We start from the raw sequence: 18,858 nt of genomic DNA, 5'->3' as shown, positions 1-18,858 counted from the left end.
GGGTGGATTAAAAGTAATTCAGTTATGCATTTATCCACATTGAAAAACGTACAGTAGAAGGTATTGAAAGAAGTGTTGCTGAAATCTTGAGGAAAATGTAATATAAGTAGACCTCACTATGCCCAATATGTTTGCATGTGTCCTTTTCGGGGACCAAATTGAACCATTATTTAAAATGAAGTAGAGGGACATCCCTGGTGGCGCAGTGTTTAGGAATTCGCCTGCCAATGCAGGGGGCACAAGTCCTTGTCTGGGAAGATCCCACATTCCGCGGAGCAACCAAGCCCGTGCGCCACAACTACTGAGCCTGCACTGTAGAGCCCGTGAGCCACAACTGCTGAAGCCCGTGTGCCTAGAGCCCAAGCTCCACAACAAGACAAGCCACTGCATTGAGAAGCCCGCGCGCTGCAACAGAATAGCCTCTGCCCACTGCAACTAGAGAAAGCCCGCGTGCAACAACAAAGACCCAATGCAGCCAATAAATAAATAAATAATAAAATGAAGTAGAGAATTCTTTCTGTGAAAGGAGTTTTCCTTTGTTTCATACTAGACAGCAAGGAGGCAAAAATTATATTAGGGTCTTGTTTAAAGGACTCAGGATTCAACTTGAGGAGGCTCCCACTAGACATTAAATATAATAATAAAGATAACAATTGCAATTAATTGAAACTCATCAAATGTATAACCTCACACATTCATGATGACATTTTAAAACAAACGAAAGAGGATGATAGGAACTAGTATCTTATCTTACAAACTGGTAAATAAAGCATTTAACCTGCCTTTCCTATATGAACTATATCACTAGGTAACCAAATAGTAAATGAAGGCAAGCATCTTTTTATAAACATATTCCAGCTAATAAATGAAATGATAGAATTAAAATGATAGAATTAAAACATCACGTTTTGCAGTTTGGCCAGTGAATTAATGGATCTAGACATTGAACAAGAGCAGCAGCAAACATTGCAAAAAGGGGGACAATTTATGTGCTTCGTGATCAAGGAACATACCATCATCTGTAGTTTTGCCAGTGAATCAAACTCAAGTCTGATCAAGCCTCTGGATCCAGCTGCCATTTTGCAGGAAAATAGGAAAAAGGAACAAATTGAACTGCATTGGATATATGCAATCAGGAAAATCCAGATTTAGGAAACTGTAGTCAAATGGCCCCTGTTCATCAGCAGATAAATTATAAGGAAAACAAGGGAGTGGAGGGGGGAACCCATACATTAAAAGTGACTTAAAAGACATTCCTTATTCTTTTTTTTAATGGACAAGATTATACTGTAGTGCCTGGGGATATTTTGGTGATAAAAGTATAAAGAAACACGAGGGATTACTATTAGTCACGATTGTGGTCATATATGAGGGAAAAAGGAGGGGTGAACGGGATGGGACAGGTGGGAGGTTTTTGGGGATAGCTGGCAAACTTCTATTTCTTGATCCAAGTGATGGTTATAAGGGTGGTTGTCTTATAATAATCCATTAAGCTGTATATGTTTGTTTAATGTAGTTTTTTGTATCTGTTTTATTTTTGCTTTTGTTGTTGTTTGTTTGTTTGTTTGTTTGTTTTTGCGTTACACGGGCCTCTCACTGTTGTGGTCTCTCCCGTTGCGGAGCACAGGCTCCGGATGTGCAGGCTCAGCAGCCATGGCTCACGGGCCCAGCCGCTCCGCGGCATGTGGGATCCTCCCGGACCGGGGCACGAACCCGTGTCCCCTGCATCGGCAGGCGGACTCTCAACCACTGCGCCACCAGGGAAGCCCCTGTTGTTTGTTTTTTAAAGAAAGTGGTGGTCTTAAAATAGGAGGTTGTGCCCTATGGTGTTGTTTTAGGGCTTAGATTTTTGTAACTCTTAGAACTGAAAAACTCTTCTTGTTTATTGGTGGCATTATATTAGTGATGTTTTTAAAAGATGTAGTTTTTCACCTTTTCTGCTTTGAGATCGAAACATGAGTACAAGGGTATTTGGTGTATTGGCATCACCTTTATGTCAGACTTTGCAGAATCATTTTTATGTGAAGGAAATGTACTGAAATTTACTAGAATCATATCCTCTCACGTGTTGAGTCAAGTCCATTAGAAAAATAGCATACCTGTAAATAACACTTCTACTCTTAAACCTAGAGAAACATAAATGAAGAGCTGTGTGTTAACGCAGGTGATAAAATAGAGGATTTGGGCAAGGGATAGCTGTGCAGAACTGGGGTGGACTGAGGAGAAAATATGGAACAGAAAAGCCAAAGAGATACAGAGACAACTGCAGCATTGGGACTTTTCTCTTTCCTCCCTCCCTCCCTCTCTTCCTCCTTCCCTCCAACCCCTACCTTCCATCTTTCCTTCCTTCCTTTTTTTTTAATCCAAAATGAGGGAAAGCAATACTGGAAGACATTGTAAGTGTAGGAAATTGCCCTTCCTTCCACCTAGAATGCCAGGTGTTCAAATATTTGGGGAAGATTTTTAGGCACTAGAAACAGCGCTTACAGAAGAGAAAAGATGTTAAAAACTTAGATTTTAAGAAAGGGTAAGAAGAAGGCTAGAATGTCTTAAAATATGCTGAAACAAGGTTCTGCTGATTATTTATTGCAAAAACAGGCTTCCTCCTTCTTAGGAAGCAGATGATTCTCTGTTCATAGATTAGAAGTCCTGCCCTGTGGTTTGCCCAGTGTTGGAGCTTTTCCCCATGATTTAAGGAAGCTAATGAGATTTTTTTTTCCTACCAAAGCAGAAGACGCGTCTGAGGGCTCTGACAGCCTTCTACCCCTGCAGCTTTCAGTTACATCCAGTTAAAAACTTGCAGACCATAAAGAATGTTTTTAGAGAGGAAATACAATGAATGATGCCTGTGAATTTGTTTTAAGTGTTGTTTATTTTACCAAATAATTTAGATAAATCTTTCTTGAAAAGGAAGAGAAATCCTCCGTTTTCGTGAATAATCTGGAGCTTTTCAGAGGATCACTTCGAAATACCTCCCTGCCAACTTTTCATAAATTAAGCATAAACTTTCTTTGACCTCATCACACATAATTAAATAACTGTTGAAGGGTTAAAACCAAATAAAAAGTGATTCTGTATCTCGATCCACATTCTCCTGCAAAATTATACAGGAAGTTTCTTTTGGTTCTCAAGCAGGGTAATTACAAGAGACAGTTATATAATTCACAGTTTCAATCTGTTCGTCCTTAATCACATACTTCCACCTAGTTGTATATACCCCCACGAGTATCCGCATCATAGTTTGATTTGTAAATGATGATTGCAGTGTAATTGATTGCTTGCATGTAGCATATTGAATTGATTCTTAAAAATGAACTTTAGCTGTTAACATGTCTACTTGAGTTCCTGTTATTTACGTAGTCCGTGGTTCTTGTGTTCAACAGTTGCATACTGGTTAACAAATTAAACTCCCAGAGCTTTTTTGCTTATTAAATTTGGAAAATGGAGTGTCTGTCTACAACTTAACTACAAAAGTGCCTAGAACACAGTGGGTGCTCAGCTGCTAAATGCACTGCTAAACCATCCCAAGGCTTGGAAAGTTGGATGGACATTCTTTGATTAACAGTGACCACAGAGTATAAAGGCTTATGGGGGGTAATATTAATATATTGTAACTGAAGTCTCAGCTCTAAGTACTGCTAGAATTAGGGAGCCAATCTAAACAGTGGACTTTGAGGAAGGTGTCACCCACTAACTGAAGGGGTAAAAACTGATGTCTTTTCATACTGCTAGTGATGATATTGCATAGGATTTTGTTTTTCCAACAGCTAACATCTGACTATAGCCAGTTTGGGCTTTAAGATCCCTATAGGATTAAAGGCTAGATACCTACATGATACCAAGTCCACTGGCAAACCAGCCAGTCACTTGACTGAATACCTCACCCCAGCCCAGCTCCCTACCCCACCCCCCAAAGTCTGTGCATCTGTCAGAATGGGCTCATCGGTAACCTTGTGGCGATACCAATTTATTGCCAGAGGCTTTTTACCTCGAATCCTGTTTGAAAGCTTATAGGAGATAAATAAAAAATAAATGAAAAGAGAAGTTTTCGACTTCTGTAGACCAGCGGAATAGGACTGTTTGTCTAGATGACCTGAGGACAACTAGAGATAGTTTCTCTGCCTTACATTTTCAGCATTAGTTGATCAATCAGATTGAGAGATAGGCCGTGCTTTGATTTTAGAAAGTTGTCTCAAAGACTGACAAATCCCTTTTGAAATGTACTTTGAAAACAAATAAAAATTTTAGAGAGATTTCTCTTCCCACTTTTTTCTTTCTTCAGTATTGCTGTATTCTTGTGTTTGCCGTGTGAAAGCTTATCACCCAGGATTAGCAGGTAAATACACACACACACACACACACACACACACACACACACACACACACAGTATTTTAGGGGAGTTGTGGGAGAGCAAATGGAAAGGCAAGTTACTCTTCTCACTGTCTTATCTCCAAACTTGGTCTGAAATCAGTGGCCAGTGTCCACGTAGGTTTAAGCTCCCCCTCAGTCGGTCGGGAGGATTAGACCAGACAATGAACTATCTCAGCTATCCCCCCAGAACCACAGAACCTCAGTGGTCAAAAGAAACTCCAGTTTTTGGTGTTAGTATTTTACTTAAAGAAGAGTTCAGTTGTAGTGTTTTACAGGAGAATGGTCGTACAGGTGAAGTATTATGAGTACATACAGTTACTTGCTCAGAGGAGATGCTTTATTTGAAGTGTGTATGGGTTTAATGTGGTATTTAAAATGTTGTAACTATTCAAAGATAAATTCTTATTACCAGGATTTTGTAACTTAAATATGAAAATTTTATCCAGGTTTCAACTTGGAAGAAATTAGTTTCTGAAATCGTTTTTCAGATTGAATCTCCAGTGTGGGCCTTTGCCTATTTACAAGAAAGGACATAATTTTTAAATGCCAAATTACTTCATTGTAAAAAACTTTTGGAGGGTATATTGTAAAAAAATTTTGGGGGGTAAATTTGTTTTTCCCAAAACTTTCCAGAATTTAAAAGTGGTTTGAACTGTGGAAACCTACAAAAGGTCAAAGAGGAGGGCATTCTTCTGACATGTCTTTCTAATTTCTGTCACTTTAGAGGTCATGGTACCCGTACTGTATTGCCGTTACCTAACCAGAGGTGCCTCTGAGTGATGAGTCAGAGCTTTACTTAATTTGCAATAGGCAAGGGCCTCATGAAGAATCTGGTTACTTCCCAAATATATTTAAGGAAAGATATTTTTTAAAATTCTTGCCTTCCCCAAATGATTTTAGTTTGGGAATAAGTGATACTGACAAAGTATAACATCTCTCATTCCCTCATCATTTTATCCTTGTCAGAGGTGCCTCGTTTTCCTAACAAGAAAATTGAGAGACTGAATCTACTTCATACATGATCATTTTCTTAGAAAGAAAAATTATATTGTTCTAAGACACCAGACCAGGACCTTGCTGGTGTGGTGACATGCCATACATAAACAAATGTTTCTCAGTTAGATGTGTAAATAAGTGAAGCTTCTGTGAAGTCTGTCACAGAGCTCTCTGCCAAGTGACCCTCTCCTCCCTGGCCTCAACTTTTAGATGTCTCTGTTTCGCCCAAGATTCACCTTCTACTTGCTACAACCACAGCCATTTGGGGAGACAGAAATGGAGAAGTGGGATTGGTGTTGCACCCCAACTTAATATTCTGGCCAAGGTATAGTCCCCAAGACCCTTTGCCTGATGATATACCCCCTAATACATCTGAGACCAGAGTGGCTTGAGAGGCAAGAGTTGAGACGGGGTGGGATACGGACATCTGTAGTTTTTTAAAGCCCCTGAGTGATTCTGGTGTGCAGCCAGGGTTGAGAACCATTGGGCTAGACCAGAGATAGAAAAAGGAGAAATAAAGCGATGCAGCCTCACTCAATTCGATTATTGGTTATAAAACACCATTAACTCATCTTTGGCCTGTGGCTGTCTCACAGGGGTCTGTCTCTAGCCCTGGTCACCCCCAACTTAGGAACTCATTCATAGATGTTCACCATCCTCAACACAAGGGCACCGCAGAGGGAGGAGAGTCCCCTTTCCTGCCTCCTGATGCCCTGCTTATGAGTTTGTTTTCGTGAGTTCATATAAATACCTACCTTTTCCCTGAGTGACTGACACACAGAATGACCACCCCCTTCAAGAGAGGCCATGCCCGCTCGCAGCATCATGGAACTCACCTGGTGAATTCCAGCATGGTCTTAGAGGCTTGCGCGCACACACAGTGCAACAGGGCCATCATGCCCCAGTCATACAGCTTCCCCTCATTCCTCTTCCACTAGACTTGGGAGAGAGGTGGGAGTGTTCAGTAAGAAAGACCAGTGGCCCCGCTGCGTGACTGAGGGAGGGCCCAGCACCAGAGCAGTCTGCGGAGGAGCTGGTGGGATCTTTGAGAAGGGAGATTTTAAAGGGCGGCTAACATAAAAAGAAACAAAACTGAGTTATTTGTAGTGAGGTGGGTGGACCTAGAGTCTGTCACAGAGTGAAGTAAGTCAGAAAGAGAAAAACAAATACCGTATGCTAACACATATATATGGAATCTACAAAAAAAAAAAAAAAAAAAAAGGTTCTGAAGAACCTAGGGGCAGGACAGGAATAAAGATGCAGACATAGGGAATGGACTTGAGGACACAGGGAGGGGGAAGGGGAAGCTGGGATGAAGTGAGAGAGTGGCATGGACATATACACTACCTAATGTAAAATAGATAGCTAGTGGGAAGCAGCCGCATAGCACAGGGAGATCAGCTCGGTGCTTTGTGACCACCTAGAGGGGTGGGATAGGGAGGGTGGGAGGGAGACGCAAAAGGGAGGGGATTTGGGGATATGTGTAGCTGATTCACTTTGTTATACAGCAGAAACTAACACACCATTGTAAAGCAATTATACTCCAATAAAGATGTTTAAAAAAGTAAAAATAAAAACAAAATAAAGGGGGGCTTAGAGAAACAGGGTGGCATGTGACCCAGGGCAGCCAGCCCTCCTTCTCCAAAGACTGGCTGTTTCCATTCTCTGGGTTTCACTGGCTCAGGCCATTTTCCCAGAGACACACTTGGGTCTTCTAGAACATTTGGGTCTTTGTTTCATCTGTCCTGGGACTGTCCCTGGGTTCTGCTGAAGCTCTCCAGCCATCACTGTTATTATGGTTTGATAGGCTTGCCGTTTCCTGAGGGTGGTCCTTGAAGTTAAGGACTTAAGGGCCAAAGGGAATTTAGGGAGCACAGAACTGTGCTTGCTGGGAGCTTTCAGCCACCAGGTTCTTAAGATCGTTCCTCGAGGCAGAATATGTTTGTTTGTTTGTTTGCTTTTTCATAGCTTCTTCTTTTAATTAAATTTATATTTGGGTGGTTAGATGGGGTTGGGGGTGGGAGGAGAACTGTCTGAGGCAGTAGAGTGGGTGGAATGGTTTTCAGGTGTCTCAGGCAAAAGTAGGAAAAAGGAAAAGTAGCTCTTCTCAGTCTGACTCCATATAGCAGTCTGTCTCTTCCTTCTGTCCAAATTTTATTTCCCCTACAGTAAGGATATCTAGTTACCAAATGATCACCTTGAGATTTTATTCATTCAATATGTTGAATAATAATAATAGCTAACACTCATATAGGGTTTCTGTAATATGCCAAGCACTGTTCTACATGCTTTGTATTAATTCATTTAATTACTATGACAGCCCTAAGTGATCAGTATGATTACTCTCCACATTGTATGGATGAGGGATCCGCACAAGAGATTAAATAACTTGCCCGAAGCCACATAGCTGGTACATGCAGACCCTGGATTACATTGCAGGCAGTCTATTGCCCTTAACCAACCTGTAGTGCCTCTTATGATCTGTTATACTGTATTCAGTAAGTGCCATATTGTTTTAAAATACTTGTGGCCTTGTTGCCCATCTTTTAAAAATTCTTCTCATCTTTTATTTAATGCAGATGGTCTCAAAGTATGGTCCAGGGACCCCTGGGGAATCCCTAAGGCCCTTTCAGGGAATGTGCAAGATGACTATTTTCAAAGTAATAGTAAGATACTGTTCTTTTCACTCTCATTCTCCCGTGAGCGTTCAGTGGAGTTGTCAAGAATTTCATGACCTGTGATTTCACAACAGATTGAATACCAAAACAGATATGAGAATCTAGCTGTTTCCTCTTAAGCCAATTGTGTGAGAGTTTTGCAAAACTGTAAAACAGTGCTACTCTTCTCACTTTTTTTGTTTTTTTGTTTTGTATTTTAGAAAATCATGTTAACACATAATGGGTTTATGGGGTGTTTTCTTTTTTTTAAATGAATAAGTAAATATTTGTCACATTTCTCTCTAAAATTAATATCTATAGCCCTTATAAACAGAAGCTCTTAAACAACTTGTTTGTAATGTAAAGGGATCCTGAGACCCAAAAGTTTGAGAATCGCTGATTTAATGTATAAACCTTGCTCTTCAAGTGTGGTTCATGGTATAAGAGCTTGTTAGAAATGCAGAATATCAGGCCCCACTGCACACCTACCAAATCAGAAACCAGTTGTAACAAGAGGTGATTGTTGCATAGTGAAGGTTGAGAAGCATAGGCATAGAAGCTATGGACAAAGGCACTCTGCGACTCAGTGACCCTGGCTGAATTTCAGTATGGTGGGGCTTTGGAGATTCCTGTCCCCAATTCTCTACCACCAAGGATCTGGGTGAGGTCTCCTCACCTGAGATCCTTCAGTCCCACTGTCTCTTCATTGGCTCTCCTACTGCACGAGGTGGTTTTCACATCCCCATCAAAGTCAGCAGCCCCACAGCAGAGTTCATGGTCTTCAAACTTGTGTGCATCAGAATCACCTGGAGGGCTTATTAAAGGCTGGGCGCTGGGTTCTGCCCCCAAAAGTTCTGATTCATAGGCCTGAGAATTTGCAGTTCTAACCCGTTCCCACGTGATGCTGATACTGTTGGTCTGGTACCATGCTCTGAAAACCGCTGGTCTGTAGACAGTAGACTGAGAAGTCAGGCAGTGTTTATTCAAGTTGTTACATAATTACATCAAGCCCATATAATTATGGGAGTGATGTCTTAAACTTCCACATTTTCAAAACCAAACTCTTGAAATACAAAATATCTCAAAAATTCAAAACTTCCAATTTTACTGGGGACGCATCTGTATCTTTTAATAAATGGAAAGCAGTAAGAATTCAGGCAGGTCCCAGATCATGTAGAATACCCCTAGTCTCTTAAAACAGTAGGAAGGCTAAGGTTCGGCTTCCTTCTTTACTAATTGCAAAATCACCACAAAATTTCAGTGAGGAGACATAAATAGCCTGTGAAATTCATTTATCTCCACTTTTTAAACTGATAACATGCCATTTGTCCACTTGGTCACAGAGCTGCTTAACCCCAGAAACCAGTAACAGATGAGCGTGGACCAGTGAATTTCCGTCCCCAGTCATGAGATACATAGTTAGAGCCATTGGATTTCCTCTGATCGAGAGTGGCCATAAATCCCTGGCCTGCTGTTAATTCCCAGGCTTGCAAACCCAGTGCTGACTACTGATAAGAACCCTTCAGCGGGGTTTGCTGAGCTAAACAGGTGTCCAATGAAAAGTGTATAATGCTTGAAGATTATTTTTCCCTAAAAGCAGCTAGTTACTCCAAACCCATATAATCAGATAGATTGGGAGTACCTTGCCAAAGTCTGCCCTTTTGTCTTTGAGGAAGTTCATATGGTTTGGCTCCAAGTGGTAGAAGAAAAAGGTGTGCAAGGGTGAGGGTGGCTGCCTTTGGGAGGGAAATCCTTACCTGTGTCTACCCCCTTGCTGAAGAACATTATTCCACTCTGGTCTAGTCTAATGTTCTTAAAATATTACTCGTTTAAAAGGAAGGAATGTTTCATATTAAGCAAGGGTTAACCCTGCATTTAATATGCTGGGAGTTCAGTTAATTGGGGAATTTAGGCTGCGAAAACAAACCGTGACCTTGTCCAGATAGTTCCTTCCTTATCCTAATGGATCTGACTACAGGAAAGCAACTCTCTACCACTTTTTTTCCAACCCCTAGGAGAGTGTTAACCATTTCAAACATTAGAGATCAGAGGTAGTTAACACGAGGACTGATTATCTTACTACAGGTAGGTCAGACTTAACAGAAGTGAGGTTACATTTGGGTCCCATGCAATACAGCCTAGAAACGTTCACTTTTTTGCAGACATCACCTTGTTCTTACTTTCCCTGTAAGCAAATACCTTGATAATCTTTTGAATATAGTGTGTGGTCCATACACTGAAACTCAGACCTCACTTTCCTTTGGGTAAGTAGTTGCAGTGAAGCAAAAGAAGCAGCTAGTTTCCTCGAGATAGTTATCAAGATAATTGATATGGATGAGGGGAATACGGGCCAGTCAGCTTTCAATTGCAAGTCTCCCGATCACAGAGTAAGTGCTGTTCACCAGCACCTCTGGCTCACAGATAATTTAAAGGGAATAATTTCACCAGCCATTAATTGTACTGCAGCTACTGGGATTTGTCCTCCAAACATCACTGTTTCCAGTCTGAACAGCCAGGTTTCCCCAGGGGTAGTTCAGGTTTTCTGATTGAAAGTATCCTGAGTTAAGGAAAGGTGTTAGAGCACCACGGGAATCTATTCACCAGGGGTGTATTGTACTTGTTTCAGATGCTTCAGGATAATACACCGGCTTCCAAGATAAGTGCTTTTTATTTCCCTGCATCTTAGATCAATTATTTGGAATCTTTTTGGTAAGTTAAATTTAAGAGCTGTAACTTAAAGCACCACATCTCTATAATCACTCAATAAGTAAATGTTCTTACCAAAAATTATTCTGTCAATGGGCTCTATAGTAATGATGATTTAAGGAGCCTAAAAAAAATGGAAGGAAACAAAAGATGGCAAGAAATTCATTATTTAAAACATTCCAAAAAAAAAAAAACATTCCATGTTATGGAGGTCAAGTCATGAAGTGCCACCAGCTACAGCTTTTTTGAGGACAAGTGCCTGCTGCAGGTAAAATTTAAATCATGTATTACATCAGCCTCGTGCACAAATGGAGTAGAGGAGACATGGCACAACTTTTCCTGCTAAGCTACTGTACATATTTTAACATTACCAGTGATTTGAGTTAACTTGTAGGGAAACAGAAATTTGTCCTTGGTCATTTTTGTTGTTGACAATGGATTCCATTTAAACCAAAAATTTCTCCTTCAGGAGGAGACTTCGTGGGCTTACAAACGGCTCTTAGCATAAGTGTTAAGTTCCTTCCACTGGTGTAAGCTCCTTGAGGGGCTTGTGAGTCCTAGAGGAGAAGGGAAAACGAACTGCAGGCAGTGCAAGGATGCCTTTGGACAGTGGCGTTGTGGGGTCTGTAATGTTGGTGCCTATCATCCTTGAAAGCCTGCTTGATGTTTTCTGGCTGGAGTTTGGGTTTGCAGTTTTCTCTCTCCCGCGTCCAGGAAAGTATCACTTCCTGGCAGGTGTCGGTAGCCTTTGCAGCCTTCGCTAGCGCAGCACAGATGTGTTCGCTGTCAATGTCCGGTGGGCTCGGTGTACGTGGGCTCGGTGGGGCTCAGTCACAGACCACAGACTGTGTCCAAGGGAGTGTCCCAGGAGACAGCCACTTAACCCAGTGGGAGCAGCAGGTGCTGAAATGTCCATGCCTAGATGCTCTCTCTCCACAGACCCCAGGTTGCCTGAGAGTTCCAGTGGCCTAACCCATCTGGTCTGAGGCCCTGAGAAAGTATATGCTACTACCTCAGGGTATAAAAGCTTGCACTGTGTAAACTACCTTTGGGAGGGATTCTGGCTGCTTTCTCTTAGCCCAGTGTAGGGCTTGTGGGAAGAGAAGACAGAACAAAGAAATACATGTGCTTCCTGGGTAAGGTTGCTCATCACAGCAGGGACATAGGTAGGGAGGGCACATACTACCTTCTGACCACTTTGGTTGTACAGAGATTTTTTTTCTGCTGGGCTGGGGTGGTGGCAGGGGGGCTTTCTGTCCCCAACTGTGGGGTTCAGATAAGAACCAGCGAGGGGCTAGGGAATTTCACAGTCACTGCAGGAGACTTTTAATGGCAGGGTCTCTTAGACAAAAGTGGATAGTCCCATATCCGCGATACTGTGGCTCTTTTCCCCTACCCTCCCCCTACCCGCTGCCCCAGAAGTACAGAGCTGGGACCTCCCGCCGATGCAGTAAATTTCTCAGCATGTGCCAAGCACTTAGGGGGCAGGTGACAGATGTGCCAATTATCTGTGTTCTCAAGTTTGGGCACACTTTGTACTCTGGTGACAGAGAGCTCTTCTCCACATTGACAGGGCACGATCTGGGCTGGATTCTGCACAGTGGCCGTCAGCGTTAGCATTCCTGACATACTGCTCTTGAAAGCCTTGGTGTGCAGCCGAATGACGTGTCGACAGTGGTTTGACTGTCAAATTTTGTGGTGCTTGTTTGCATTCAATCAAATACTTTGCACTTAAACATGAGTTAAAGAGACAAGTCAAAAAGACTTCAACAAAACCTGAAGTTAAATATATGCCTATCCTTTATAATAGCGTTCAGATTAAAACCATCAAAATGCAAAATGTTGTGGTTATAACCCCTCCAGGGTCAGAGTGAATTTCTTGTTCTGTATTTTTGCATTTACAGTGATTCTGAGAGGCAGGAAAATGCATCAGAGGCATTGATTTCTTCTAACAAAAAATCCAAAATTGAGAAAATCCTTGAAAATGCGGCCATTTTGAAAATGTAGATAAAGAAGAAAAATGCTGAAGATTTGGGTGGTTTACAGAGCAGCATGATTTTGTAATTGCTGCCACCTACTGTATGTGGTTGATGTTTGTTTAAATTTAGGAAGTTCATGAAGGTGAGGCTGTTGAAATAGATAATTAGAGCAAGGTAGACATCATTAGTTTATAACATTTCTTCTCTACTCCATAAGTGGCTCTTAATTACCGAGACAGCTGCCAGCTTTCATTCATTACCTTCAAGTGGGTTTAAAGTTTTTCTCATTTTAAAGTTCCTTTGCCAAGGAACCTTCACAGCAATGCTGTCGAGTGCGCGTTCAAAAGCATACGGTGCTCAGGGCTTTTCTGAGTTCACATGAAACAGTGTGTCTTAAGGAGGTTGTTTTGCTTTAATTTGTAGGAGCAACGGTTGGATTATAAATTAATTTCCATGAAAGAGGTGAAAATAGAGCTAGTGGAGCTGATATGAGTTGCAGCAGTTGACTTAAAAGACATTCTTTTATTAGTCCTAAAACAAAGCTTCAGATCAGCCGCTAGTTAAATGTAACAAGCAATATAGGATCTCAGTCAACAGAGGCCCTTCTCTTTTATTAAGACCCAGCTGTCAAAGGGTCATTCGGTCCTTCCTGTGGAAAACAACTTTCCCATTAATGTTTGGGGTGGTCCCTCGACAGGATTTCTGAGTGAGTGCCGGACATTTAGTTTTTGAAAGGATCTAAAGCTGGGGGAACTTGGACGTTGAGACTTATCAGAAGTAATGTGTTCAACCTTAGCTTCGTTAAATATGCCACAGTGTATGTCTGGAATGCTGCCACCAGCTACGTGAATTGACTTACAGGGCTGCTATAAAAGATTCAGGAGCATAAACTTCGTGGAGATCAAATCACTGTAGCTGGGAAGAGACTATACATAAAATTAATGCACTTCTCTGATGTGATGTTTTTACCTTGTTGCTACTTATATTATTTCAAGTGGCCCCTGTTCCAACGTCTGAAAACACCACAGTGAGGTCCACTTTTGCTTTTTCTGCCCTAGGCTATTTGCTTTCTAGAAGAGAAGGGCAAGCAGGATCTCCTGAAAAGCCGCTCTCTGATCTGGGCCGTCTCTCCTACCTGGCCTACTGGAAGAGTGTCATCTTAGAATATCTGTACCACCACCATGAGCAGCACATCAGCATCAAGGCCATCAGCAGAGCTACGGGCATGTGCCCACATGACATCGCCACCACTCTGCAGCACCTCCACATGATTGACAGGAGGGACGGCAGGTGAGTGCTGGTGCCCTGGGCGACCCGGCTGCCTCTTAAGCATCTTACATCAGAAAGGGTCCCTAAAGTTAGGTGGATTCATTCCAGTTAAAGATAAGAGGTTCCCCAACAGTATTATCTAAACTTTTCTCCTAAAAAGAAAACAGGAAATGACACTTTTTTGCTGCCCAGATTTCAATTTGCTGTACCCTTTCATTGATGAGCTTTCTGGCTTTTCCTAACCCAGGTAATATTAGTGCTAGCATACATCAATATGTGAAGGTGAAATGAAATTTCAGCTTTTGATTGCGCTTTGTTCTGCCTCCTCACATTACAGATTTGTCATCATTAGACGGGAAAAGTTGATATTGGGCCACATGGAAAAGTTGAAAACCTGTTCCCGGACTAATGAGCTTGATCCAGAGAGTCTGAGGTGGACCCCAATTTTAATTTCTAATGCTGCAGTTTCTGAAGAAGAACGAGAAGCTGAAAAAGAGGTAATTTGGCTTCATCAGCCTAAGTTGTGTAACTTCAATCTTGTAGCATTCTGAAGCTCAGAAGGCCATTAACATCATTGTCAAAAGCTTGGTTATCTAGAGAGAGCTTGTGAAATGATAGGGCACTAATTTATCCTAACGGAGGTTGCGTGGTAAGACATGATAATTTTATTGAATTGAGTATGAAAAATGAAACATTTATCATTGATCACAAAGCAGCATTTTTCACTACTGACAGCATGTAATCAGATCACATTTGGTGCTGAGCTCCAAGGCTGCAATGTCAATCGATTCTTTGTGTTTATGAACTTGCTTAAAGTGCTCCATGCCAGTGAGCATGTAATGTAGTGATAAAGGACTCAAACCAATTCGCTGCATCATTAATACTGCTAAATATCCCATGAAACCCAATCTTCTTTGATTTGTTATCCTAACTGATGCAAAAGAGTTCTGAGATGATGCAGCTGGAATGCTGCTTGGCTGGCTGACTCTCCTGATCAGAAACGACTTAGAGATCCTTTGCCTTTGATCCTTAGAGGCTCTGGCTCTGTAACTGCCCTCTCACTGGCCCGCTATTTTTACCCTCCCCCCTTAGGCTGAGCGGCTAATGGAACAAGCTAGCTGCTGGGAAAAGGAGGAGCAAGAAATCCTGTCATCTAGAGCTAACAGTAGGCAATCACCTGCAAAAGTACAATCGAAAAATAAATATTTGCATTCCCCGGAGAGCCGGCCAGTGGCAGGGGAGCGAGGGCAGCTAATGGAGCTGTCTAAAGAGAGCAGTGAAGAGGAAGAGGAGGAGGAGGAGGAGGAGGAAGAGGAAGAGGAGGAAGAGGAGGAAGAAGAGGAAGAAGAGGAGGAAGAAGAAGAAAATATTCAAAGCTCTCCTCCAAGGTTGACTAAACCACAGTCAGTTGCCATGAAGAGAAAGGTATGTGTCTGTTTAGATTTTCCATCTGAGTCAGTTTCAATCACATCTTATTTGTCATTGCAAACATTCTATCTGTTAGTATTTGTTTCACTCTCCATTCTTTAGATGTAGTTTATTTGTATCCAGTCGCACTGATCATGTATCGTCATCGTTTATCTTACTGTCATGATTGTGTTTATTCTTTGTGGTTTGTTAGTGCTGTGATAGGAAACCAGGGACAGGCAGGCTTGCTAGTCTGGTAGTTACTGCCATCTGCTGGTTCATGGGACTGGAGTAAACCAGGCTATGGGAACAGAAAAGGGCCCAGGGGAGCACTTAAACCACCCTTCAGTGAATTTTGATGAAAACACCAAGGCCGAGAAGAGGATAGGAGACTTGTCCAAGGTCACACAACTCTTTAGAGATGGAGGCAGAACCAGATGAGTGCTCAGATTCCAAGCCCAGCACTCCTGATGCTATTTCTTGTTCTTGGCATAGAATTGTTAGAAGGTATTTTAAGCCCTTCAGTTTAATGCTATTTTGCATTTATGCAAGTACACATTACTGAAATGTCTCATATCTTAGTAGCCTGGTGGTTTCTCTAGATACACATACCCTGTGCAGAAAGTAAAAAATTGATTTTGTCCTTAGGTAACTGCTCAACCCAGAGCTGATATCTTTGTCTTTAGTATCTATCTGTGATATAGAGAGGGACCAGACACTACAGGATAGCCAAGACTAATAGTGACAGCGCGAGTTAAGGCTGTGCCCCAAGGCAACCCTATGTGGTGTCTGTCAAAGAACCTTCTGTTCTGACTCCCAGCTTGGCATGCCTTCATCTAAGCCTGGCAGTCTTCTAGTGGAAGGGCAGCTGTGGGGAGGTGCTAGAAAGGAGCGTCCCATAGAATGGACTTTAGGCTTATGAATAATATTTTGATTTCTTACAAGGAAAATGTATTCATGCATTATGTATACAACAAAAGAAATTTGTTTTACAAACATCAAAAACCAGAATTGTCCAAGGCATGATAAATGCCTACTGTCATATAAATGGACTCAACCTAAAGAAAACCAGTTCTGTATATTGGCTATACTTATGTTTGGGGAAATTCTAATGGATTAGGGAGAGAGCAGGCCAGCTGGGGGGATTAATAATTATAATTATAAGTGTTAAATTACAGAATGTGACTATTAGGATTTATGTGTGCACTTCAGCGAACATTCAGACAGCTAAAAATGTGAGACACGATAATTCTTGGATACAGTTTACTTAGAGTTTGAGTTTTAACCAAGCATATTGAACCCTTCTTTGCAATGTATTTTCAATAATTTTTCAGACCCATTATTGACAGATTACACCTTAGCAGCAAATCTGCCTGTTCTTCTTATATTTGAATTTTGTATCATTGAGTACTTTTTGCTTGGAAAAAAAAAACATTTTATATTTGCAATTATAGAGAGTCATTTGTGCCAACCCATAGTACAATTAGAAAAAAAATTTTATATCTTATGTAAATAAGACACTTTCCACATGTCTTTAGATGCCATCTATGTTAGAATATTTTGGGGAATTCCGTGGCTGTCCAGTGGTTAGGACTGCGTGCTTCCACTGCCAGGGGCTAAGATCCCACAAGCCTTGCAGAACGGCCAAAAAAAGTAAAATTATCAGTGATATCCCTGCAGCCACCAATACATGACTCTAACATTGTAAACAGAGTAATTTTTTTCTTCAAGTACCCTTTCTTCTTTTGCATCATTCCTGACGTCCTATGAAATGGGGAACAAGGGGGCTAGTCTTGTACACCATCATATATCTTAACAGTGCTTTGCACAGAGGAGGTGCTCTTTGAACAGTTATCAAGTATTAAAATGAGTGACCCAGTGGCTAGTTGATTGTTGAAACGTTTATAGAAACATTGGTGTCCATGATGACTTAATCACTATGATATACAGGATTTTGAAGCCAGCAGGTACTACTGGAAAATATATGCTAGAAAAGCAAACCTTAGCTTTTAAAATCTACAGTTCAGCTGCTAGGATGTTCCCTCTCAAAGCATCTGCTTGAGTAAACAGTTGTTTTATTTGGAAAGCACTTGCCTCTGTAGTAGGAGCCCGAGAGGGATGTTAAACATCAAATGGAAGGTTAAGTACAAAGACATTACAGAAGTTTTTACATGTAAGAGTCTCGGACACGCATTCAGTACGTGTTTGCTGCATATCGACTCAACACTGTAATTTCTCATGAACTCTGATGTATTATGTTTGGCATTAATTTCAGAGGCCTTTTGTGCTAAAGAAGAAAAGGGGTCGTAAACGCAGAAGGATCAACAGCAGTGTAACAACTGAGACCATTTCAGAGACGACAGAAGTACTGAACGAGCCCTTTGACAACTCAGACGAAGAGAGGCCAATGCCACAGCTGGAGCCTACCTGTGAGATTGAAGTAGAGGAGGATGGCGGGAAGCCAGTGCTGAGAAAAGCATTCCAACATCAGCCTGGGAAGAAAAGACAGACAGAGGAAGAGGAAGGAAAAGACAATCATTGCTTTAAGAATGCTGACCCTTGTAGAAGTAAGTGGAGGAATTATAAAAACCTTACCCTTGTGAATATCTGTCTATTATTGCCAAAAAGCAGGCACCTGAATTCTACCCAAAGGCATTTCTGAGGCTGTACCGACCCACCAGAAGTAAGTGCTCATCTGTCCTTTCTCATAAAAGGTTCTATCCCTTCTTCCTGGAATTGGATTTTTATGTTCAACAACTTTAGAGTTTAACATAGGCCAGAACATCTCTCTAGGTGGGTTCATCTTACTTTCCAGAAATTGGCTTATCCTGGAAAATTTTGAAGTCTGTCAATAAGAAACAGACTGCACTTCCTTGATTCTAATATGTACTTTTTTTCACATTTAACATTTCTGAAATCAGAGTATATATTATTATTGATGTGAGCATTGAATGCAGTAGTTTCTTTTTTCCTGAAAAACAAATATTAGTAAATTGGTGATATATCCTATAATCAGTGGTGTCTTTGGATATATTCTTATCAAGAATCATCTAAAACCTACCCATACCATCACTAGTATTAGCTTTGATAATATAGGATAATGTGGAAATCAGGAGATTATCCTTCCTTTCAAATTACTGTTTTACAGTTGCTATTGGCAAGGACACCCCACCCCATCTTCTAAAAAAAAAATTAAACACCATTGACTCCTCTTTGATGCCCTATTTAAAAGAAACCATCCCTTGCCTGTCAGGTTGGAAACTTGAGCTCCCAGCTGAATCATGAGGATTTGTGGGACAGTCTGTACTCTACAGTGGAAATGACTCGAAACCTTACTTTATTTCAGTCTAGAGAACAGGACATCTCACTTCCCTGGAAACCACAGGTTATCACTCTTGCCTTTGAAAAGCCACAGTTTTAAGAACATGAGCAAGCAGCTCCTTGACTTTCTTAATTAACAAGAATACTATTG

General features: G+C 41.3%; 1 protein-coding gene across 1 annotated transcript in view; it reads left to right on the top strand.

Annotated features, from left to right (window-relative positions):
• The window catches only part of KAT6B (lysine acetyltransferase 6B), a 179,427-nt gene that overhangs the window by 154,655 nt on the left and 5,914 nt on the right, over positions 1 to 18,858 (top strand). Inside the window, 4 exon segments of the mRNA XM_059053107.2 lie at positions 13,769 to 14,000; positions 14,317 to 14,476; positions 15,072 to 15,404; positions 17,662 to 17,953. Coding sequence (XP_058909090.1) covers positions 13,769 to 14,000; positions 14,317 to 14,476; positions 15,072 to 15,404; positions 17,662 to 17,953 — 1,017 coding nt within the window.

This window comes from Kogia breviceps, chromosome 2, assembly GCF_026419965.1.
Source record: "Kogia breviceps isolate mKogBre1 chromosome 2, mKogBre1 haplotype 1, whole genome shotgun sequence".
Classification (NCBI taxonomy): Eukaryota; Metazoa; Chordata; class Mammalia; order Artiodactyla; family Physeteridae; genus Kogia; species Kogia breviceps.
Note: the sequence above shows the minus strand (reverse complement) of the source record. Positions and strands in the feature narration are given on the sequence as shown.